Source organism: Struthio camelus, chromosome 20 (assembly GCF_040807025.1).
Source record: "Struthio camelus isolate bStrCam1 chromosome 20, bStrCam1.hap1, whole genome shotgun sequence".
Taxonomy (NCBI): Eukaryota; Metazoa; Chordata; class Aves; order Struthioniformes; family Struthionidae; genus Struthio; species Struthio camelus.
The window spans coordinates 12,027,670-12,051,760 of record NC_090961.1 but is presented as its reverse complement, the minus strand read 5'-3'; the positions used below and the strand labels follow the sequence as shown (position 1 = coordinate 12,051,760).

Genomic DNA, 24,091 nt, shown 5'->3' with positions numbered 1-24,091 from the left:
CAAATCCAGCTTGTGTCAGCAGCCTGCAGCATTATTGATCCTGTCTGTAACTGAAGGGGTGGACTGAATTTAGTAAATGTACCATGAAATGTTGATGCTTTCCCCCCAAATGCTCTCCTTCCTATCAGAGTATGATAGGATTGCCAGTCTGAAAAAAAGTCACAATTCAGGCTGATCAAAGTCAGGCTTAAGGAACACAACATCTTTAATACGTTTATTGCAGGGCTCGGTATTTACCTTTGGGTATCTGAGCCTTTAATATACCCGTAAAATTACGCTTTCGTGCTTTTCTCTGTGACGATGATTTATTTTTAAACGAAACAGTGAAGGTAAAAGAGGCAGCTAAAAGACTTAAATATTTGCAAGTGGCATGGAGACAAGACACCACGTTGGGGCCAGGAGCAAATGTTTACCATCTATCAAAACAGACTTGAGAGAGGACAAAAGGAGGCCAGCGTGATTTGACAGCGGTGTGGGGTGCTATTAGAGCAAGAAGAAATCCTTTAAAATCTGATCTTGTGTCCAAATGCAGAGGATGGAAAGACTAAGATTTGGCAGGTTAAATGTAAAAAGATAATGCAAAGGAAAAAGGGACTATGAGGAACGTGCAAGTCATAAAACTCATGCAAATAATTTTGAAGCACAGCAGGAGCAGAGGGACTGGCAGAGTCAGTAGACGTGGTACACAGTAAAGGAAAGGTCTGACCTGAAGATAAAGCACTAGCAGGGAAAAAAAAAAGTGAATTGTTTGCATATGTGTTCACTGTGGAAGAGCTGCAGGAGTTCGCACGCAAGAACACTTCCATATGGAAAGCTCAGCAGACAGTCTGTTTAAAACTGAAGTGCTTTCAGGAGAGACTGAGTTCAGACAAAATGAGCAGTAACAAGTTGCCGGGACCCGACGGTGCCACCTACGAGCTCTATGGGATCTCAAGGATGAATAAGCCAAACTACTGACTGCGTAACCTCTCCCCTGGTACCAGAGGCAAATGCAACAAGTTTCTAAGGTGAGTCTCAGGGCAAACGTGACAAACCACAGCCGGCTAAGCCAAGCACCTGTCCTAAGCTAATTCATAGACGTTATGATAGTGAACAGGATCAGTGGATAAATACTGGGGAGGAGTCAGTGCAGGTTTTGTACAGGGAAGTTGTGTTTCAAAAGCCTGTTGGAGTTACTTGAATGGAATCAACAAGCAAAGGCGTAAAGGAGATTTGTTTGGTATAGTCTGGTCGAACTTCCAAAACGCGCTCAAGGCTCTTAAAGAAACAAAGCTGCCCCAGGATAAAGGGGAAGGTCCTCACGCAGCTTAAAAGACAGGAAATATTGTTAAAGGCAGGGATTTTTTTGGCAGAGGGAAGTCACAGTGGATGCCCCCAAAATATTAAGAAATAAGCTGGAAAAAGTAATGAGTCAGGAGGTGACAGCATCCACTGAGGAGGTTATTCAGGGTGACAATGAAGGCTGAGTGAAGAATTGCAGAAGGACCTTAGGAGACTGACTGACTGGTAGAGAGGATGGCAAATGAAATTCAGAGTCAATAAACATAGGGCTGCTTATGGGAAAAATATCAAGCGATGAGCTCTCGGCTGTCTGTTTTCATTCAGGAACAAGACCTTTGGGTTGTGCAAAATAGCCCCATGGAAATATCTACCTGGGGAACAGCAGCAGTTGTCAAAACAGCAAGCCAAACTCGAGGAAAGGACGAGCGAACAGAACAGAGAACAGCGCTGCGGCAAGGCAGAAATCCAGCGGGCGCCCCATCCCGGGTGTGCAGTCCTGACCCTCCATCTCAAAAAGGGTCACGTGGCAATGGCAAAGGCTTCGAGAAGGGCAAAGAGGACCTCCTTTCCCCTGTGTGCTATGGGTGCTAGAAGATCACATGGGTTTAAAAGGAGCTTGGACAAATTCATGGCAGAAAACGCGAGTGAGGCCTGTCAAGGACAGCATCTCAGGAAGTCCTTGACCTGTAGGTGACCGGAGGCTTATTTTGGAAAAGTTATTGCTTCGCAGTTGTCCTGCCTGCAGACACTTCCCAGAGCTGTTGGTTACTTTCAGACCTGGAGGCTGCACGTGGGATCACAGCATCACACAAGGATGAAATCCTGTAAAACCTACGCGCGCCCGTTTATCGGGCGGGCGTGCTTCGGTCCGGACGGAGCCTCTTGAAGGCGAGGCAGCGCCTGGGCGAGCCGGCTGGCTCTGGAGGCGAAGAAGAGCAAGGTTGGTGCGGGGATTCCCTTCTTCTGGCCGCTCTCGTCCTCTTCTCGCCGGGGTACGTGCCCAGCGCCCCGCGCTGCAGCCCCCCTGCCCTGCTCCGAACCAGCTTCACCGCCTCCGCCCGCCGCGGCCGGTTCTCATCGGACACCGGCGCCGCTCGCAGCTCGGACGACCGCTCCTCGCCCGGGCAGAGGACGAACGCAAGGCCGACGGGCCCTCCGGCCTGGCCCGCGTCTGTCGCCTCTCCCGAGGCCTGGCAGAGGCGCCGGGAGCCCGAGACCCCTCACGGGGCCCCCCGGCACCGAGGCGGCCCCCGCTCTCGCCTCAGCCCGTCCCCCCTTCCCCGGCCCGGCCTCCCCGCCCCGCGCCGCCCCTGACCAGGAAGCAGACGGGCCGCGGTTCCGCTCCGCAGCGGCGCCGGCAGCGCAGAGCAGCACAGCCCGGCCTGGCCTGGCCTGGCCCGGCCGCCGCCGCCGCCTCCCCCCGCAGCATGAGCGCGGCCTGACATGGCGGCGCCGTGCCGGACGCGGACGCTGCAGGTGGTGGACACGGAGTTCAGCGCCGACGCCGTGGAGTGGTGCCCGGTGGAGGGCTGGCACAGCATCCTGGCCTGCGGCACCTACCACCTCCGCCCGCCCGCCGCCGCGGTGAGGGGCGCCCGCTCCCGCCTTCCCCCCCCCCCCCCGCTCCGGCCGCCTGGGCAGGGCCCGGCCGGGCTCCCCGGCCCCCCCCCGGCCGTGGGCCCGCCGAGGGGCTTTGGCCGGCGGTGGCCGCAGGGCGCGGGCTGCCGCGGGGCCGAGCGAGGCCCGCGAGCGCTGCGAGCTCGGCTGGCTCTGCCTGAGCCGTGGCCCCCAGCCACAGGCGTTAATCCTCCAAGAAGGGACTTGGAAAGCGGGAGCCCTGTGCCCTGCTCTTCCCCGGCGGTGCCAGCGAGCTGGCGGGTGGGGAGAGGTGTGGAGGAGCGGGAAATGCTGCTGAGCTGAGTCTTCTCCCCCCAATTTTTGATGCAGGCTAAGGCCGGAGGAGGCAACGAAGCCTGCGACCGGACCGGGCGCCTCTACCTGTATCACTACAATGAGGAGCAGCCTTACATCCCGCTGACAGAAATCCAAAGGATTGACACTCCTGCCATCCTAGACATCAAATGGTAACGCTGGCTCGCAGGGACGTGGCGCTCGCGGTAGCTGGAGACCTCAGTGTGCTCTGCCACTGCGAGGCCTTTTTTGGCTGTTGGCCTGGCTGCAGCAGTAATATCCACTAACTAAACTGCCCCCGACCTGCTGGAGGCAAACATATTCCTGCTTGTGCCAATGAGCAAGGACTGGGCTCGTTTCTGTGTTACGGTCTCCTGCTTGCTTATGGGCAAGCAGGATCAGTGACTGATCAATGACCGTGGATGTCTTTCGCTTGTTTATTATCTTTCCCCTTCTGTGCAGGTTTGTGGGAACTTGAGGAGCCTTAGGTTTTCTTCATGAGGTTTTTTTTTTTTTTTTGGTCAAGTACCTTCTCCTTCCTGCCCTAGAACAGAAGTTATGACTAAGGTTTCCTCCTTAAATGCAAGACAGAAGTGTATTCGAGCCTTGTTTAACTGTTGTTCTTTTAGGTGCCATGTTCCAGTTGCAGAGCATCCCATGGCTGGCGTTGCAAACTCAACAGGTGCTGTGGAGTTCCTCCACCTCACTGGAAGTGAGGTAGGTGGCTGTAGCGCCTGCTGCTCTTGAAGCTATCTTTAACGCAGATTTAATACATCTCTAGCTTTGTTAGCAGCGTTCAGAGACTCTGCAGGAAAGCTATATGTGTTCCAGGGCTTTCTCAGTGTGCTTAGCTTTTCAGTACTTTTTCTCTTGTCTTCTGACAACAGTTCTCATAAATTCCACAAATTTCATTGTGGCCCCTGAGAACCTGGCTGGGCTCTAACCATCTGCAGAGTGTAGGAGAGAAGAGGGATGAGGGGAGCAGAAGCAAACTTTGGAAGCTCACCTGAGAATAAGTATGGACTAACAAGTAACGTTGCAAAATTGTAAAAAACAGGGAAAATTTTTGGAGAGGGGGTTCTTTCAGTTGATGAGGGAAGGGACTAATCAAGAGAGCCGTTTCCAGGGAGCGGAGAAAACGGCAGCCAGTCTATGAGAGGATTTAGTGATTAGATCATTTCTCCTGTGCTTCAGGGCTCCCTGAGAGGAAGTAAAGTTCAAGGGGAGTTTGGTGGGAGATGGGAAGCAGAAGGGTGGAGATCCTGTGTGTGCATATGTTTGCCCTTCAGCTAGTACTAAGCTGTCATACATTGTCACGGGACATTTCATCTCTTCTGCAGTGTGGACAACTCCAATGTGCTTGTCTGTCTCTGGAAAACCCCGGCCATAGGTGTGAGTAGAACAGATGCTATTTACCTGCTGTCTTCCCAGTCTTAATCCGTTCCTTTTCTTTCCAGTAGAAGAACAGCTGCATGTTGGAGCCATGCTTCAGGGTTGATCTAGGTGCCCAGCGTCTTGCCTTGTCCTTAGACTGGTCCACAGGACGAGAACAATGGTGAGGATGAGGGAGAGAGTGGTTGCTCTTGGAGGTTGTGTGTGTGCATGTGTGACCATTCACAGACAAAACTTGAGGACTTTGACGAATGAGCTCTTTTGGCTTTTTGTGAAGCGGCTTAAGACACTCTTGTTCCCAGCTGTGTCCCAACACCTTTTCTAGAAGTTACTATTTTCAGAGCAAGGGTGACGAAGGAACAAGAGCGTAGGTTTTGGCTGCTGTAATAAGAGCAGAGACTAAATCAACAGCAAATGTGAGGCCGTGCTGCAGTGAGTGGTGGTGGGGGAGACAAGGGACATGTCTTCTGTCCTGTCACCTTTGCTAAAAGCAAAGACTGGAGCAGGGTGCAGCTTGATCCACTGGATCCAACTGAGTTTGTCTGCTCTTAGAACTGCTGAAATTGTAGTGTGAAGTTCTACTTAAGAGCTGCTAATAAGGAAATAGCATATGTAGGAATTTTAAATATGGTTTCGTGAGAAACAGGAGAGAATTGGTTTGGAAGTGGTTTCTTCATCTCACAGATGCTCAAACACTGGATATCAGAAAGCCTAAGAAAGGGTTAGGACGTGTGTTTTCTATAAGTGAAGTGCAAACAGAGTGTTGCATGCAGCATGAGGCTGGAAACTGGGCAAGAACAGGACAGTATTGTAATTAATGCTTTACGGCAAGTAATTTAGTAGCTTTTACTAATGAAAGCTATTTCTCTTTAATGAATAAGTAGAACTCACAGTTCTACTTTCTTGTTCCTTACATTCCTTCTTCCACTTGTCTCTTGATCACTGCCCTTCAAGATAAATGATAATTGCCATAATGAAAAGTCCCTTTAAAGCTTGTCACTGATGTATCTTCAGAGACAAATGGCCCCTTCTCGATGCTGAACATGCAGCCTTTGCACCTCGGTAGAACTAGTGAGTGGGAACGCGGAGCTGGGGGGGGGTGACCCCATCTCTCTAGTGTGTAAATCTAGGAGATTCAGTATGGTTGGTAACTACCATGTCATGTGGAACTGGAAAGAAGCCCTGAGTCATGTACCTACAGTTGCAGGTAACCAAACAAAAAGTATCATTTTCAAGACAGGGGTGTCAAAAGATCCATGTGCTGAACTGCAAGATTTTTGCCAGTGCTTTATAGCAAATTATATCCATAAACTGCAAGTGTACTGTGCTACAGAAAGAGAGCAGGAAAGCTCGGGATCAGCTAGTGCTTCAGATGCCTGTGATAGCAGAGAAATAAAATCTGTCCTCATACTCCAGGAGAGGGAAGAGACTCTGAGAGGTCCTTGTCAGTCTGACCTGGAGGAAAAAATTCCTTTTTACATAGAGTTTATTTATTGATTTAATATCAAGCGTGTCAGAAGTCAAGTTATGCATCAAAGGGAAAAGAAAGACCCAAGACTATGTTTTTCTTTCACTTGAATGTGAGCTGATGGCTCCCTCTGTGAGATCAGAAAATGGGGATCGTTAGTGCTGATGATTTTCAGATAGAATGGACTGAAGCTGAAAAGGACTTTGTAAATGCACGCAATGCTTCCACTTCACTACCAGTTTCTCTCAGAGTTTAGTTGAATCAAAGGTATGCAGTAATATGTTGCATTATTTATCCATAGTTTAGCTGTTGGTTTTTACTCTAGCAACTTCTCTAGGACAAGAGCTTTTAGTAATTTCTAACGTTTTCTCTGTATTCCACTGTAGTGGATGTCCTCTGAGAGTGATCAGCAGTGATTCAGAGGGGAAGCTGAATCTGTTCTCCATTGATGAATCTGCTCCTTCTGTGCATGTCCTGAACCAGTGGGAAGCTCACAGATTTGAGGCCTGGATTGCTGCTTTTAATTACTGGGACACAGACATTGTGTATTCAGGTCTGTGAATGCTGAGAATCTCAGTTGTGGGGTTGGGAGGTGGGTAGCTTATTTAGGGATGCATCTTCCTTGGGATTTTGCTTTCTGGGATTGGGTACACTGCTTGCATCACACCTCTTATGAGAGTGGGTGCCTCTGATAGGGGTGAAAGGCTTCTTGATCGTGGGAAGTGGTTTGAGTTAAACTGGAGAAACTGTATCTTTTAAACTGTGTACTTTGGCTGGCGACTGGAAGAAAGGATGATGATCTCCTGTGATTTGCAAGAGATGACTGGGAGTCAGAGAGCTTCTAGATTCCAGTTTTGCTTTGTTCCAAAATTTTTTGCTTAGCAAAGAGGGGTGGTTGTTCATGCGTGTTTCTTTTACGGTATGGGGAGTACTGTGAGCTTCAAATGATGTTTGGTATGTCTGTTAAATGCTCTGAGATCCTAAGGGAGAAAAGCATCAGCTCTTTGTTACCTGCTTTGCCTCAGCTAGAATTCTTCCTCAGTCCCACTTTGTGCTGTGGCACCTAGAACACTAGTGTCCTTTAGTCCACCAAAAAGAGGTTAGCCCTGCTGTGAGTGCCTGTATATGATTGCAGTGATGTGTCACTCCTGACGTGTTATGTAGAAGCCCAACTGAGGAGTCTCTGCCCTGCACTCCTCATTTGGATGAGGATTAAGGTAGCAATATTTTGTCTTTGTGCAGGAGGAGATGACAACCTGCTAAAGGGCTGGGACACAAGATGCAGTCCTGAGATTCCTGTCTTCACCAGCAGGAGGTAAGCAAGCTGTGTCTGCAACTGGACCATACAACAGCTGTTGTATGTGAAAGGTACCAACCAACCGCTCATTCCCAAACATGAGGATGGTGGTAGCTTCCTCATAAAAGAAGGGTCTTGATTTACGCTTTGGGGATTTTTGTTGTTGTTGTTGAACTTAGCCTGCCATAATTTAAATTATCTTTATAGAAAATATTGTATTTTCCACTGTTCATTCATTTGAAGTAATCTTTTTTTTCTGGTGGTAAAATATATATCATAGAATATGATTACAACAGTATGCACAGCTCTTCAGTGAAATTTGGTATGTAACCTTAAAATACACGGAGCCTTATTGCTGTGGAATTATCACTGTTGGGAGTGAAGTCTCCTGGGAATGCAGTTGCTTTGCTGAAACTCCGATGGGCTCTGAACAGCAGTGTATGGTACAAGAATTACTACTGGAAAATATTCTTGCTAAGAGGCTGTGTGGGTAGAAGTTTTGCTCTGGAAAGGTGGTTGGGCTGTGTAGATGGAATTCTACCTGTGTTATATCGATTGTTCTGAAATTTGAGTTCACTTTCCTGTCCTTCCCTGAGAGGCTTTGGTGAAGTGATGTAGAACTCCAACTTCAAGGAAGACTCCAGTCTCAGACTGTACATCTCTCTTTTCCCTCTGATGTATGTTGTTCTTCTGCAGACATTCAATGGGTGTGTGCAGTATTCAGTGCAGTCCCCACCGGGAAAATCTTCTGGCTACTGGCAGGTAAATCCTCTTTAACTGCTCTTCACTAGATGTGATCAGCCTCCTCTGTTATGTTGAATGCACAACTGCTTCTCAAGGTGTGGTCTCTTTAGAAATCTAGTGTGATGAAGACCATGTGATATTTCCTAATTTTCTTCTGTGCTTGGTGCACTGACGCAACTTTGCAGCTTGTCTGCATATTTACTTGTGATATGTCTCCAGCTATGATGAGCACGTGCTGTTGTGGGACACCAGGAACATGAAGCAGCCGTTGGCAGACACCCACGTTGAAGGTGGAGTCTGGAGGTTAAAGTGGCACCCAACTTGTGAATTTGTGCTGCTAGCAGCCTGCATGCAGAGTGGATTCAAAATCCTTGACTGCCGTGGAAGCATGGGTGAGTGTTCAGTAGAACAGAGATGTTCTATCCTGGTGCTGCTCTGCTGCTCTCCTCTCCTGCCTTCAGGTTAATGGGTAAGCTCCAGCTCTGAACTTGCTAGAAAGATCCAGATGTTGTTAACAGTCACAGAAAATTATTCCAGCTTGAGGTAACTCCTGTAGCTTTCTCAGACCAATCCTCATAGTTGGGTAAATATGCTGTCCTGTTATTTATGTGTAAATGCCTGGTAACTATCTTTCACAAGAAGAAAGCCTGTTTGCTTTGGTGTAAAGGCATTAGCCATTGACGTGGCCATTCCAGTTTGTATTCATCTTGATGGTACAAAGAGGCTCTTCTGAATGTCAGATGATGCTCTACTGTTAGCAGAAGTTACTGACCTGCTGATGAATTGGTTATCTCGCCTCAGAAAAAAAGTGCCGTACAATCTGGTTAATCTATCATAGCATGGATAAGCCTTTCATGTGAATCAGAAAGAATTTACCTGATAAATAGTTGCCTGTGGTTGCACTGCAAATACAATCTTGTATAAAATGGCTGCATTCCTGGGTCTCTCCAGGCCTTGGGCAGATTCACAGCCTGTGAAATGAGGATAGCATTTCTTCTGCATAGGGAAGGGAAGAACAGGTGGACTTTGATAACTCAGCAGCACTTCTTGATAGCAGTGTTTGTGACTTAGTGTTCTTCTTGATCAGCTCAGTGGTCCACTTGATAGAGTCAAATGCTCAAAGCCCGGGCGAAGAACACACCTCTAATTTATTAATAACCAGAACCTGGTCTAGCAATCTTACCAGTTGTATTAATGGCTCAGTGGAGATCACTGTGTGGTCTGTCTTTCTTGAGCCTTTGTAGGTGTTTTGAATAAAGAGGCTTCTAAACCTCATGTGTGTTAAACCCTCTTCTCCTCCTATTTGCTCTCTGAACAGGGAAAAGACAAGGCTAGTGAGAGGTGGCTGAAAATTTGTCAGGAGGTTTACCTCTGTTGTGAAGAAGGCAGTAACCGGTAATATGGGTTAGGGGAACTCTTCCTGTATGACATAGGCTATATGAGAATGGCTTGTGAGCAGTCTACAATGTACTGTTGCACAACTTGATATCTGCTCGTTCCATTTTTTTTAAAGCGGAAAACACAGAAGAATGTATCATCCTGACATCCTATGTCTTGCACAACTCCTTGGCCTATGGGGCTGACTGGTCAAGGCTTTGTCCAAGGGATTCCTTGACTGTGATACAAGACTCTGCTACTGCGTGCCAGTCTTCTGAGGAGCCTGCAGCAAAATCGGAGGAAGGAGATGAGCAACTGAATTTGCAGGTCCAAAACCTGAAGATAATTTATGAGTCTCCTACAGCTACTTTTGATGTAATATTGGATGAGGAGAGTGAAGACCCTGCCTTGCCACTCAAAGCAGAGGGAGGTCCTGACGTGGCGCGGGGTCCTATATTGGCTGGGGATGCTGACCTGGTTAGGGGCCCGGATGTAAAGAGGAGCCTAGATTTGGCTGGGGGTCACAACCTAGAGGCAGATCTTGTGTCAGTAAGAGCTTCTGACTCGGGAGTTCTGAGACCCAACGGAGTGGGCCTAGACAAAAGTGGTAATTCAACTAGACCATTAGACAATCCAAAAGAAATGAGCATTGTAGCAACTTGTTCATTCTATGATAATATCCTACATGTCTGGAAGTGGGAAATGAGCCTGGTTACCCCTTCGGAGACGTCCAGTACTAGTTCTCAGTCAGAAAACACAGTTTTACTTTAACCTTTTTGAAAGTCTGCCTTGACAGTCCCAATGGAAAGGGATAGAAAAATTCCTGTACTGAGAGCAACATCTGCAGCTTATGCCCTGTCTAATTTTGGTTGGGATTTTTCCAGTTGTTACTGTTGAGTTTGTGAGTCTTTAAAGGCCGATGCTGTTGGAATCATTGCTGTTTTATTTCCAGCACTGAGGAAAGCCTTTGCTGAGGAGTGTGGTCAAGCACAGACACGTTTGTTTAGTTTTCCCTGAATGTACTGGTTCAAAGTAGGACAGCATTCCTCTCAAAGGTTACTTGTTTGTACATTATGTTTGAATCCCTTCAAGGCTGATTTGCATTTGTGTGACTGATCTGTTAAGCCTGTTCTCCTTCCAAACCAAACCAAACCTGTCTGCAGTACTACATATAGAAAAGCACACACCATGTGGTCAGTTTTTCCCCGATTGTTTTTTTTTTTTTTTCCAAAAAAAGTCCATGAGTAAAGTTTAGATGTATATGTAGCTTGCTGTGCAATTGGTAAGCTAGTATGTACTTTGAGAAGATGCTCAAGGACAGTCAAGATGCTGACAGAGCAATTTGCCTATGGAGATCTTCAGTAGAGAGAGATTCTTTTTTAGAAGGAAATGCAAACTGACTGATATGACAGATTGCAATTCAGCTACAGGAAGTTTTGTTCTGAGCAGGGCCTTTCTTGTAAGGATTCTGGTGTATCTGCATAGTCTAATTTTGCAGCAGACTTATCACCTGGATATCATCTCATTTCATCACTCTCCAAGCTAAGCACAACCTGGTTAAGCATAAATTGTGTGGTCAGTCCTGCTATATTTTAGTGCCACACTTTACCAAAAATCCTCACACCTCTTGGTATCAAACTCATAATTTCTGCTATCCATAGTGAGATATTTAGGTCCAAATAGTGAGATACTTAGGTCCAAAGTCAAGATTTTTTTTTTAAAGGTCAACAGCTTTAAGATCAAAACCTCCAAAAAGTTTAAGCAGTGTTTCCTGACATCTTTTAAGTTCAAAACAAATACATACAAAAACCAAAATCTTAACAACATTGCCCTAACTACCTCCAGGAATGGCTGCAGAATTTCTCATGGTTACTCTACTAGCTTTCTTTTTTCACTGTGAAACATCAGCAAAGCACCCTGCTTCTGGAACATTTTCTCTGTGCTCTTAATTATCTTCCTAAAAACAAACAAACAGAAGTTTCAACTCCATAATTTTCTTCTAGCTTGTATGGTTTCTCTTTGAGAGTCCTAGAGGGTTAGTTGCCTGGAGGAAAAGAAACACCAGCAACAAGTATCTGTAACAGAGCTGTATCTAAAATGCGGTACAGCAGATGAGCATCTTACTGCTTTGAAACCCGTTTCTCAAGGGTGAACATGTATTTTAGAAAACCTTCTTGAGCACTGTTACATGGAGATTCACATTAGTATTGTGAACAAGAGTTTTGGTTTAAAAAACACACCCTATTTTTGGATGTTTCTAAAATAAAATCAATATAAGAGATTTATCTGGCTTGGTAGTTTTTATTTAAAAAAATGATTGGATTGCTGCTAAGCTTATAATCACAAAGCAATACACACTTTTTGTGTGCATTTTGTATAAAGAACCATACTGATCCAAGACAAAGGGACAAATTGAGAATACAGCGAGTGGGACACTGCGTGAAACATATGATGGCTACCGATGCACATACTTTGCTGCATCTCTATGCACTTCCTTCTTTATATCGCTCTTGTGCTTACGCTGTATGACATGTTTGCATATGCCTTCCCCCCCGCCTGCCCAAACCATGGATTGATTCTTGAGCCCTCTGCGCTGAACTGTGCCAACAGCAACTCCTTTACTTGAGGTCATTTGGGACTGTCGATGATAACACCCCCCTTCAGCACTCAGTGCTGCACTAAGTGAGAAAACCACTATCACAACTGCATCCAGCCCTGATAAATTTTTTAAACTATTTCATTAATATTACAGACCAGATGCTCACAGAGAGCACACTAAAACATGCTTCCTTTCTCCAAAAGTGAAAAAATGACATTGCAATCACATTCTCTGATGGTTAGGCTTTGCAGTACTTCATATGTGGAGAGCCTCATGCAAAACCACTGAATTTGGGAGAACTATAAACTTCATACATAGAACTGTCTCATAGAAGAACCAACCATTTTGCTCAGTGACCACCATACTTGTGTGTCAGAGAAATTAAGTTATTTCCAACTATTTAAAATATTTAGAGTAAGTGCTTCTTTAAACAGTTATACAAAACTGTCTACATAGGAGTGCCTTGCACCCATCTCATTTGATGACTAGTAACACTGCTTTTTCAGGTATGTATGTTAAAAGTAGAAATCACAACGATTGAGGTATGTTTCAAAATTAAGCAGCCACCTTGCAAAAATAGTTTAGAACTTTAAGCAGCTGCACTGCTAAGGAATAGACATTAATTGTACCTATTAACTCTATCTTCATTTAATTCAAAAAGAATGATTAACTTTGAAGCTTGGGAAAGCCTGCAATAATTGTGACATTCAATATAAGCTACAATTCTCTCCTGCTCTCCTCAGAAGGAGACCTTAGGGTAAGGACTTCAATTTACTTGTTGGATGTCCCGTTCCTTTTGTTTTACACTTCATTTTAGCTAGGGTAATACAAATTCATTTAAGTGTTCATTTAAGGAGCCTTTTTTGACCGCTATCCCTGTTGGCAGCAGCGGTAGCAGCAGTATCTGGCTGTACTGGGGTGTGCTGTTTCAGTTTGCACAGCTAGGAAACCCTAAACTCTCCCAAGGAGGTAATAACTGCCCTCTCTAGTTGCCCAAAGGTAATGCACATTTGCTTCACCAGCCTAGAAAGAGAATCTACCTCCTGCAAATCATCAGCGCCTCGTCAGTCATCTCTTGTCTGAAAATAGGGCACCTATAGGGTGCACGCACACAACACACACCTGTAAGGAAGGCATGAGATTCAAGTAACTTTCTTTACTCGCTGATGGGAAATTAACAGCTTCCCTATAGCAATTTAAATCAAACATTGCAGAAAGACAAAACAGGAGGATTTGCTTTTAATAGCCAGCGAAAGAAAGCGTCCCATGTTTGCTGGTGCAGAACAAGTCCCACACGAGAATGACGCTCGTCCTAGCGTGCTGGGGGCGCCGCCACAGTGCGGCAGCCCCGAGGAGCCCCATCCCTTGCTCCCTAGCGCACGTAGTTCTTGGGGAAGAGCTGGAAGAGCTTGCCCTCCTGCGTCGGCTCGAAGCCGTACTTCTCCAGGCGGCTCGGGTCGAAAGTGCCTTCCTTCACGTCCTTCTCGATGCTGGGGGCCACCACCTCGGTGAAGAGCTGCTTGGCCGTCATGGGCGGCTCGGAGCCCTCGGGGGCGCGGTACGAGACGTAGGGCTTGAGCTTGAAGCCCTTCAGGTCGGGAACGACGAACTGGGGCACCATCTCCTTGATGAGGATGAACTTCTTGTTGGAGGTGAGGACGCCCAGCTTCTTGGCCCCGCGGCCCTTGTTGTAGCTGCGGGGGCCGCGCTTGCTGGTGAACGGGGCTATGCGGTCGGCGCCCCGCACCAGCCCGCGAGCCAGCTCGCTCAGCAGCCCCATACCGGCCCGGCAGCGCCCCGGGCTGCGGCAGCGCCCGGCCCGCGCCCCCGACACGGCCCCGCGGAGCGGCCTCACCGCGGAGCTGCTACACCTCAGCGCCGCCCGCACACGCGCCAACACCGCCCGCTCCCATTGGCCGGAAGGCGGCAGCCAATCCGCAGCGCCGGTAAAGCCCTCCGGCCACCGGGCGCGCGGGGGTGGGCACGGCCCCCACCCCCACACCAATCCGCGGCGGGGTGGGCGGGGCCTGCCCCGCGCTCCCTCTGCGACCTTCCTCCGCCCCCTCCCCCCCGCGCCTGACCTCTGACCCCTGCTGGAGCGGCTCCGGGAGCGGCGGCAGGTGAGGGGGCCGCGGCGGCGTCGGGCCGGGCCGGGCGGCTTCGGGCTCGGCTGGGAGCGCCGCTGGGCCGGGCCGCTTCGGGCCGCTTCGGGCTCGGCTGGGAGCGCCGCCGGGCCGAGCCGGGCCGAGCCGGGCCAGCGGGCAGTGGGCGCTGGCGGCCGCGGGCGAGCGGGGCCTTGCGCGCCCCGGTGGCAAGCGCTGACTTGTCGGTCGGTGGTGGCTCGGGCGAGTACTCGCTCCTTTCCTTTCCCTCTTAGGTGTTTTTACCTTAACGGCGGCGGCGGGGGGGGGAAGCGGGGCCGAGCGCCGGCTGCGCCGCAGGCGGCTGGCTGCGAGGGGCGCCCCGAGGCGACCGAGCCTCTTCTCGCCCCACGAACACGGGTTAATGCTCCAGCCTCGTTTCCCAAAGGCTTATTTTTTTTCCCATTGGTGGAACATATATATGTGTATATTTTAATGAAGGTATAGCCTAAAGTTTGTTGGTTTCTAATACTAGAGTGGGGGGACCTGGTCTGGCAGGCTCCCTGGCTCCCGTGGGTGTTTTCTGTGTTTGTGGCTCAATGTTTGCCTGAGGACGTCTTGTTAAAGAGAGAGCGCTGAGGAGCGACTGCGTTCCCAGGTGTTGGAGTAAAGTCCTATCGTGTCACTTTGCAGAGAACTTCATTAGCCGTCATTACTGATAACGCTATTTGAAGCGGGGGAGGGAAAGGTGTTCTTGAATTGGCTTGTTATGCCAAACTGGAGGGGCAGTTCTTGTATGCTTTGCACTGTGGAGTTGAAAAGATTTTGGATTATGGATTACTGTTGCCTCTTAACTTAGACTTCTCTCTTTTTTTCTTTTTTCTTTTTTTTTTTTGTCTCTGCTATACCTCCAGACATGAATGAAGAAAGCAACAGCACCAGCTTTGAGGTACAGTGTCCTTTGCCATATTTATTCCCTTGTTAATATTTCTAGAAGCTGAAAGCTAATGTACCTAATATAGTAAGGTTTGGTTAATGTCTTTAGAGGCAGTGTTTTTATCTTGAAAGAGCATTTCCTGATGCTTTATCCTTCCAAAGCTTTCAAGATTTGTTCCAGTTTTTGTGTTTTGTGATTGCAAACCATCCACTCTTTTTTTTCATATTCTAAATTGGTAGCAGGATGACACAATTTAGGTACCTCTTGCTTGAATAGTACATTTGTAGCCTGAACAGGTAAGAACTGCAGAATTCTCTGACAACTAGCTCTTGTGTTTATTCTTAATCATAAATAACAAACTTGCAGTCCACCAAGTCACGTGGTGCTTTTAGAAGTAATGAAAGATAAGGCCTGTGATAGGAAATAGTTATTCTAAGAACTGAAATACATATGCAGCATGCTTATACATGGCTTGAAGGTGTTTTGTAAAAATCCAATATCTCTAGTCAGAATGTAGGCATGTGGATTGGTGTGCTTGTAAGCTACAAGGAAGTCTGATATTCTGGACAATACTAATTTTAAGGTCATGCTTTTTCTGCTGATAAGTGTTTTCTACCCCTCCCTAAACGGAGTATGTCTCACTGTTTGCTTTTAATTGCAATATGAAGTTGTTAAATTCTCAGCAGAGCTGCTTGTTGTTTTGTGCTTGGTACCCTGCATGGGTGTGAGAATTCTTTAGGTAGCTGTATGTGTTAATTATTGTGAAAAACCATTAAGAGAACATTAACAATTCTAAATCTTCCTGAATGTTAATTTTCTTGGAAAAAGCACACATGTTGTTCATGATAATATATACTCTTAGCATATTACTGCTTGATTTTTCTGATGCAGCAAGCGTCTTTTCGGGGTTGTTCAACAAGCTTTTTGTGGAGTTTGAGAATTGTTGAGGGTGTATAAGGGATGTGTAAAGTCCTTGAATTTAGGTGCTGATTGTAGCCGTGCTAAGAGGCGTGAAGGATCTGTTCTGCGGACTTGGGCTGATGAGACTGTAGGACTGGCGATACAGCGGTGACTTCCGTAGGATACCATCTTGTTATGAAGAACCGCTCGTGTGTCTCGGGCATCTGGGAGGTTGCAACCTGTCTACTTGCATTCTCTTGTTCTGTGTATCTATGGTTGCTGCTGCTTTGCTTTCCCTAAAGGATTGCCTCTATGCTTTAAAATGAAAACCCACAGAGCTCTGTGACCACAGTCGTGGTAGGAATGTTGATGGTTGCAAACACTGGTGCGAGCACCTTATAAGACCCACTTCATCTTTCTTGGAGGTCTGAATTTCTTCTTTCCCTTTTCGCCTTTCTCTGAGGCATGAGGGTTGTGTGTGTGCACGTGTGTGTTTTATTCTTTTGCTCATGAATTTGTTTATTCTCCTCATATAGCAACAACATTGACTGTCAGTTGGTAGCCAGTATTTTCCTTATTGTACGGATCAGTGTGATCTCAAATAATGAAAACGTACTTATCCCTGATGCTGTCAAGGGGGAATGTGTTAAATGTCCACATTAGACTTTGACAAAGAACAGTGAGTTCTTATATGGATGCGTTGTATTTGTTGCTAACAGGTTTTCAACCTTTTCTTTGTTGACGTGACTTTGCACTGCAGTATTTGGGTCCACTGCAACCCCACTAATAATAATCCAACATTAATCATGATAAAATTCGTTTGACTAATGGCAGGAGGATACAGTGTTGATATCTTCTGTTAAAATGGCATAAAAATAGTCTTTTTGTATACTTAAGACAGTGATCCACCCTTTTTTGACTCGTCAGGCAGCAGTTTGTTTGGACTGTGGAACTGGAGGGAACTTCACGAGAGGGACTAGTTTGGTGACTGTCAGGGTGCAGTTCTATTTTTCTTTTGGTGGCAAAACGAGATTAAGATGTCACCCAGACCTGAAAGCAAGGGCAGAAGCAGGGACCAGAACTGCACATAGTACTTAGGATACAAGTGCTTATACAGTTCAAGTAAGATTCAAGGCTTGCAGGGTGACACATCTGTTCTTGTACTGAGTTTGTTTCCTAGTTGTTCTTCCCAATTACTTTGTCGTATCCCCCAGCTGGGACTGTTTAGTGTGGAGAAGAGAAGACTGAGGGGGAATCTGATCAACGTGTACAAGTATCTGAAGGGGAGGTGTCAAGAGGATGGGGCCAGACTCTTCTCACTGGTGCCCAGCAACAGGACAAGAGGCAATGGGCACAAACTGAAACACAGGAAGTTCTGTCTGAACCTGGGGAAAAACTTCTTTCCTGTGAGGGTGACAGAGCACTGGAGCAGGTTGCCCCGAGGGGTAGTGGAGTCTCCTTCGCTGGAGATATTCAAAACCCGTCTGGATGTGATCCTGGGCAATATGCTCTAGGTGACCCTGCTTGAGCAGGGGGGTTGGACTAGATGATCTCCAGAGGTCCCTTCCAACCTCAACCATTCTGTGATTCTGTGACATTGGAAAGTATAATAAAGTGGCATTGTATGTGCCAGACCAGACTGTGAGATATTGTTTCAGAGGCTTTTTACAATGTGTGTATATGTCTTCTGAATAAATTTCAGTTACGAGAAACTAATTTCACCTCACTTTTCATGCTAGGCTGGGTTACCAGGAGGTAGAACACGAATTCTTCAGTTTGTAGAAGACAGAATACAGAGCACTATGGTAAGTATAGTTTGCATCAATCAAGTGAAAAAGCGTGTGTGTGCCAATAGCGTGAACCTTCCTGTAAGTTCCCAGAACTTTACTAAGGCACAATCAAAGTCTGAGTAGGCTGAAAGTTTGTTTGATTCTTCACCGATGCTACACATAGGGCAGGAGTTAATTCCTATCACTTCATTGCACGTGCATTTAGTTGATCAGCTCGTAGATCTTCAGGGGGAAAAAAATGCTGAATATTCTGCCCACCTGAGTTTAGGAAGGAAACTTTGACACATTTTAAATTTAAACTTGTTGCGCTTCCATGGAACATTTTAGTTAAAATCAGTATTTATGAACGTGCTTGACGTTCGGGTATCTTACTAAGCTAGGTGTTCTTCAGCTCTCCAAAAAACGCTATTTAACAATTTTTAACTTTAAAAGTTGTTAATTTTTCCCCCTATAAATTCTTCTCACAGCTGACTGGAATTGCAATTGGAGCTGCAGTAGCGTTATTCCTTATAGGAATTGTTGTGTTTGTCGTTTACAGAAGAGTGAAACAGTCTAGTAAGTACTTCTCAGCTGTGTATGTTGTAAAAACAGTTTTCTCAGTGGGTTATCTTCCTTTAGTATTTTCTTACTATTACGTGGTAGATTCCGTGCTCACAGTAGGTGCTTACTGTGAAGAGAGTGGTTCATGCAGGAAAACAGCTTTAAAAGGACAAAGAGCTTGTACTGATTCACTTACACAGATCTGAATGTAGAATTCCTGTCTGCGATGTGCAGGGCACTGGGGATTTTTTATTTAAGTTGGTGTGTAAACAGTTTCAAGCCTGATGTGATTTCACTATTGTGATAATGGAGCGCAGGTGAATTTCTCTTTTTGGGAGATAAAATTAACTGATCTTTGTATCTATTTAGAGTGCTTTTTTAACCTCCTTTAGTGATTAAAGCAACCATTCCTTAGCCTGGCTTGGCTAACCGGAGTTGGGTAATCTTGTATTAATTTAGGTTCCAAACTCTGGGTATGCTATCTTGCTGCTTAGTAGCCATGACCTGGAACTGTTATGGAGGTAGAAAAGTTGATAATGTGTGCCCTTTGTTCTTTCTCCTTAATGTAAAGCTGCAGATGGTTTCTGATATGATGCTTCTGTGTTCTAGAACAACTGCAACCACATGTGCCTCAATACAGATTTCGCAAGAGAGACAAAGTGATGTTCTATGGGCGGAAGATCATGAGAAAGGTAAGAACATCTGGCATTGGGGAGGAAAGTAAAGATCAAAATCCAGTTTGGAAAGCATTGTAAAGGCTGAAGTACTTCACCTGCTTAGCCTGGCCCAGGACCTTCAACCTATTCGATTATTATTCTAAAAGATCTCTTTAAGAATCTGTTTCTACGTGGGTCTAGTTTGATTCTGACTGTTTAGTTGGTTAAATCCTTTAAGATTATGACTGCCTATTTGATTTTTTTCCCCTGTAATTGACAGTACCACTATGTTCAGAAGCATTCATCTTTTCACAGGTGTAGGGAGTGACAATGTCAGTGCAGAGATTTTGCGCTTGGTTTTGTTACGAGCTTGCACAGTAAGACCTGGAGCTCAGGAGGTTGAGGTGACTTTCTTACTAAACGTTTCCTGTACTAAAATCTATATGGGAACCTTTTGGAGCTCCTGGCCCACTTTTAGCAAAGGTGATGCTATTGATAAGACTGGCTTTGAAAAGCTGCCTCTTACACAGACAGGGACTCTCCCTCTGAGTAGGAATGGGACTGGCCTTTTTTGGGACCACAGGCAGAGTGTGGGTAGGGAGGTCTTAACTGCTCTGCAGGGTAGTGTGCTTGGGTCCAGGTGTGCCCTTACATTGTTGGTGTACTTACAAACAACGCACGTAGGAAAAAAGATTCTGGTGAGTAACCTTTCTTTGTTAGTCACATGCAGTTGAGAAGTAGCAGGTTTGAACTACCATAGCAGGTTTCTGCCTCATAGGCTGCAAAACTTAGCTGAAATGCATTCAGATATTTAGACTTAATGATTTAAGGAGGAAATCATTCCCTTAACCTTGCGTTTACATTGCAGATTGGCTTCATGTAGAACTTTGTCAATGCAAAGAAATAAAGTGTTGCTAGCAACCTGTTAATTTTAGTGTTCTTTAACAGTCATTTATATCTATCACAAACAAAGATGCTTAGAATTCCGTATGGTAAAATAATTTTAGCTATTTTTTTGTTTTGGGGTTTTAGACCTTGCTTTCTGCTTTTATTACTGAGTGAGACACAGAATATTACAAACTAAACTCTGATTGTCCTTTGTGTATTTTGGTAAAATACCAAGCTTTTATTTAATGATTCTTGAAAGGCCTAATGGAAAAAAGTGAGTCTCTAAAACTTTTTTTTTTTTTTGGGGGGGGGGGTGAGGGGTGAGGGAAACATTTTCCTGGGATTCAATTTCTTTAGAAACAAAAGGAGAGCTGGTGATGGTTTGAAATGTTTTCTTGGTCTTGCAGTTGTTGCATTTCTCCAGAAGGTGGCATTCAGTTACTGTTAAAATTAAATGAAAGCATTATTGCATGTCCATGTGTTGCTATGATTTGTCACCAGCTCAAAAGTGACTCAGGCCCTAGCTTGTTATCATTACAGGCTACCATAGGAATACTGATGCTTTAACTATTACTTCTGTCTAATGTTCTTGAAATAGCCCGCCCTCCCCCCCCCTTTTTTTTTAAATCATCCATTACCACTGTAATAGTTGCTTATTAAAATGAAAATGTACTTTTTTTTTTTTAAGGGGAAAAAAAAAAAGATCCTGGATAGGTGTTGTTCCAATGCTCCTGTATCACTTTGCCCCTGTTCTAAAGACCTGGTAGATAAGTGGTATCCTTTTTAGGGTCAGAACTAGTGTTCTGTATCTATAGCTCTCTCTGTTTTTTTTAGGTAATGTTTTTGTTTTCCTTATCTCCTCCTAGGTTACAACTCTTCCAAACTCTCTGGTTGGGAACACGGTGCCTCGCCAAAGGATGCGGAAGCGAGCAAAAGTTTTATCTTTGGCTAAAAGGTACTTGGGCTTCTGGGGATGAGAGAATTTTTGCCGCGGAGCCTACAATGTGAGATATTACAGGAGATACTGGGACCTCTCTCTTCTCTTCTGTTTCTTTGTGGTGTGGAACCTATCCCTAGCGTAGCTCTTTTCCATAGCTGCTGTTCTTTTGCAGTCATTTGATGTGTCAGCTTTATGTCAGCCTAGTATTTTGCTGGGAAGTTTGTTGAAATAGAGTGGCTATCCACACAGTGCTGTCTCTAGTTTTAGTGAAGAAAGAAAGGAGCAGTCGGAAAGTGGGCTGCTGCTGTTGTGTCTACTTGATAATGTGTAACATGGTAGGGTGTATGTTTAGCATTGCAGTCCCTACACTGTCACAGTGCAGCCTATTGTTAAGATTGAAAGGACAAGACTTCCTGATTTTTGATTTCTGTTTATTTTTGCTTTTCTTTGTAGGATTCTGCGTATTAAGAAGGAATGTCCAACTCTGCAGCCAAAAGAACCACCTCCCTCTCTGCTAGAGGCAGACCTGACTGAATTTGATGTAAAGAATTCCCATTTGCCATCAGAAGTACTGTACATGCTTAAAAACGTTAGGTAATGTCAAATAGAAAAATAAGTTTGACGTTTGGTTTTACGGTTGTTCAAGTGATCTAAATACTTGGTAGTTTATATAAGTGTTAAGTTTTACCATTGTGTGGTCAGACTCTTTAAGCAGTTGACTGAAAGTTCATCTGAGGGTAAGGAGAGAATAAATCTAACTTCTTACTTTCTGGAAATGTTAAGAAAATAGCTGAGTGCATAAAGAAAAAGATAATTTGCTCCGAATTTGGAGATAATGATGATAAGGCTTTTCTAACTTGAACAAGTTTCTGTTAATACACTTTTTTTTTGAATTCCCATTAGACTGTATCAGACCTTTTTTGGTACAAAAAGGCACCATAGTTGGGAAATGTTAATTGGATACTAGATTGACAGCTCTCTAAACTGCAGATTTTTTTTTCCCCTTCTCTGGCTGAGAAGGTTATATGGTATGGTCTTTGTGCCCGTTCAGTCAGTGGTTGTATTGCTTACACAGGAAAGATGAGATTTTCAGCTCTGTAATGTTCAGCCTTTTCTGTTAGGATTCAGTTAGTCCTGAAGGTCATAGTTTTTGACTTTTTAGTAGCCTAATAAAGTTGCTGTTTAGGTCTTCTAAACTTTCTACTGTGAAATTATGATCTCCTATGACTAATTAATGTTGCAGTAAAACTTGATTGATTGATCCTGTTAAATGTGAGCTAATGGAGCTGTATTAAAGGCCCCATTTTGTGCTGTGCACAGAATGATCCAATTTAAGACTGGTATTTTTCTGTCTGCCTGGTGTTGACTGACTAGTTTCAGTACTGCAGGAGTCCAGTTGCATATTACCTGCAGAAGACTTAGTATTCCAAACTTACGAATAGTTCAGGTGCTGAAAAAAATGAGGGAAAAACTCCCCATCTTGTATGTGCTGGTTACATCGCCAGCATAGCCGTGCTAAAAGGGAAAGTTCCAGAGGGTGACCTTTTTTTCAAAAAAGGTGTGAATCTATTGTAGGTTTTTATATTTCTTCCCCTTCAAAAGTCATGCTAGTGTTTTGTAGGGGACTGGATATAGTTCCTTCTGAGTCTGCTGGCGCTGGCCAGAGTGCTACTCAAAAAGGAACTCCAGTATTTACAATGTTCAATGTTCACTTTACTTCTGTGCTTCTGTCTCGGAGTTCTTCCCCTTTCTGTGGTGCTGTTGGACTACTATGCTACAAATACCTCTGAGGTTCCTCTGCCATTTGTGCCTGAAAATTTGCTAATTTAGGAAGGATATTGCAAGGGCAACGATAGTCTTAAGTCTCTCTCTGCAGAAGAGAGAAAAAGGTTAATATTTTATTTTCCTTCCTGCAGAGTTCTTGGTCACTTTGAGAAGCCTCTTTTCCTGGAACTGTGCAAGCACATGTTCTTTGTGCAATTGCATGAAGGTGAATACATCTTTCGTCCTGGGCAGCTGGATAACAGCATCTATGTCGTGCAGGATGGCAAGCTGGAAGTTTGCATACAAGAAAGTGTAAGAATAAACGGAGCTGTGATTCTTGAGATAAATCTGTTGGTATAGCGTATAGGTTGGCATGAATTATTGAACGTTGATTAAGCTTAAACATTTGAATCGTACAGTGCTTTGGAGAAGATTACTTCCAACCTTTCAGGGCCACAATATTTATTAAGGTCAAGATTTTGAGCTGTGATCCCCCATGTCTAAAATAAGTGAGGTAGACACAACTCTGATCGGACATTCTCAAATGTCCTCGTGGTCTCTAGCTGCATTTGGATGGTGGATGTATAAAATGGTTAGGTATACAAAGCAGGATAGTGGCAGTAGGAGAGACCGAGAATGCTTCACCCCCAAATATTTTAGCCTGGTGGTTAGGGGAATTCTCCTGGGAGGTGGAAGATTCAGATTCACTTCTGGTTAGACAAGGACAAGAAATGGCCACTTGTGTCATGGGTGAGTCCTAAAATGTTGGGCACTAACCCTTAAAATCCCTTCTGCCGATTATTTATTTTTTTCTCCTCTTTTCCTGACTGAGCTGTTTGAGTTAAGCTTTAAAATGTGAACAGTTTTCTGATGGCTGAAAAAGCATTTTTTTGTGTTATCGCAAATTTGCTGATTTCTATATTTTTTTCGGATTTGGCTGTTCTTCATATTGTACTGGCTGGTGACATGTGTAATCCCTCAACAGAGAGAGCTAATTCTGTGTCAGAATAAAGGAAGCTTGCTCCTTTTCTGAACTGTTATTTGTTTTCTTTTGATTTATCACTCCCTGAACTGCATTAAGTGTCCTTAAAGGTCGTGTATTTTTGCTTCTGTCACTTAGAATGGTGGTTTAATACCTTGGTGTTGTGAATTAACACACTTCCATCAGAGCAGATGGAAAGCTAGGGTCTAGTTTTCATGGGGGACCAGCTCTGCTAGAGGTGTTCGGTGTCTGGGAGAATGAGAGCAAGTTAAGCTTTCTGAAATAGTCCATGTATAGCTGATAAACATGTGTCTGTAGTAATCTTCTATCCTATGCTTACAGGATGGCACAGAAGTGGTTGTTAAGGAAGTGCTGGCAGGAGACAGTGTCCACAGCCTTCTCAGCATTCTTGATGTAATCACGGTAAGTTCTTGAAAGTACAACTTTTCTGCAGTGCTGCTTTAATGTCACTGAACCTGTCAGGAAGAAGTAGACTTGGCATATTGCTAGGAAAGAATCAGAATGGCGAATGTTTCTTTGGTCC

The 24,091-nt window shown here is 45.1% G+C and overlaps 3 protein-coding genes and 1 long non-coding RNA gene across 6 annotated transcripts in view; 3 read left to right on the top strand and 1 right to left on the bottom strand.

Moving 5' to 3' along the window:
• The first annotated feature begins 898 nt into the window (after positions 1 to 898).
• Positions 899 to 1,723, top strand: LOC138061747 (uncharacterized). The gene is made up of 2 exons (XR_011135652.1): positions 899 to 1,007; positions 1,606 to 1,723. It is a non-coding gene; the product is annotated as an uncharacterized lncRNA (long non-coding RNA).
• Positions 1,724 to 2,577: 854 nt separating this feature from the next.
• DPH7 (diphthamide biosynthesis 7) lies at positions 2,578 to 11,751 on the top strand. The gene is made up of 9 exons (XM_068915162.1): positions 2,578 to 2,865; positions 3,229 to 3,365; positions 3,822 to 3,909; positions 4,653 to 4,747; positions 6,439 to 6,605; positions 7,295 to 7,367; positions 8,046 to 8,111; positions 8,313 to 8,485; positions 9,607 to 11,751. The coding sequence occupies exons 1-9, from the start codon at positions 2,725 to 2,727 to the stop codon at positions 10,239 to 10,241; spliced, it is 1,575 nt and encodes a 524-aa protein (XP_068771263.1). The 5' UTR covers positions 2,578 to 2,724; the 3' UTR covers positions 10,242 to 11,751.
• Positions 11,752 to 13,205: 1,454 nt separating this feature from the next.
• MRPL41 (mitochondrial ribosomal protein L41) lies at positions 13,206 to 13,992 on the bottom strand. Its single transcript, XM_009668209.2, has one exon. The coding sequence runs from the start codon at positions 13,847 to 13,849 to the stop codon at positions 13,442 to 13,444; it is 408 nt and encodes a 135-aa protein (XP_009666504.2). The 5' UTR covers positions 13,850 to 13,992; the 3' UTR covers positions 13,206 to 13,441.
• A 75-nt stretch (positions 13,993 to 14,067) lies between these two features.
• PNPLA7 (patatin like phospholipase domain containing 7) overlaps positions 14,068 to 24,091 on the top strand; it is a 137,136-nt gene continuing 127,112 nt past the window's right edge. For 2 of the 3 annotated variants that reach the window (XR_011135650.1, XM_068915160.1), the window contains exons 1-9: positions 14,068 to 14,189; positions 15,065 to 15,099; positions 17,727 to 17,792; positions 18,245 to 18,332; positions 18,927 to 19,009; positions 20,728 to 20,816; positions 21,255 to 21,395; positions 22,718 to 22,877; positions 23,890 to 23,970. Coding sequence is in view for 2 of the 3 variants with exons in the window: in XM_068915160.1 (XP_068771261.1) it covers positions 15,067 to 15,099; positions 17,727 to 17,792; positions 18,245 to 18,332; positions 18,927 to 19,009; positions 20,728 to 20,816; positions 21,255 to 21,395; positions 22,718 to 22,877; positions 23,890 to 23,970 (741 nt within the window). In the remaining variant the exon portion in view is untranslated. The remainder of the gene's footprint in view (positions 14,190 to 15,064; positions 15,100 to 17,726; positions 17,793 to 18,244; positions 18,333 to 18,926; positions 19,010 to 20,727; positions 20,817 to 21,254; positions 21,396 to 22,717; positions 22,878 to 23,889; positions 23,971 to 24,091) is intronic. The other variant, XM_068915161.1, reaches the window with a different exon arrangement.

Coding starts and splice junctions, on each gene's coding strand:
- MRPL41 (XM_009668209.2), bottom strand. CDS start 13,849: ATGGGGCTGCTGAGCGAGCTGGCTCGCGGGCTGGTGCGGGGCGCCGAC.
- DPH7 (XM_068915162.1), top strand. CDS start 2,725: ATGGCGGCGCCGTGCCGGACGCGGACGCTGCAGGTGGTGGACACGGAG. Junction 4,748..6,438: donor TCCACAGGACGAGAACAATG/GTGAGGATGAGG, acceptor ATTCCACTGTAG/TGGATGTCCTCTGAGAGTGA. Junction 7,368..8,045: donor CCTGTCTTCACCAGCAGGAG/GTAAGCAAGCTG, acceptor GTTCTTCTGCAG/ACATTCAATGGGTGTGTGCA.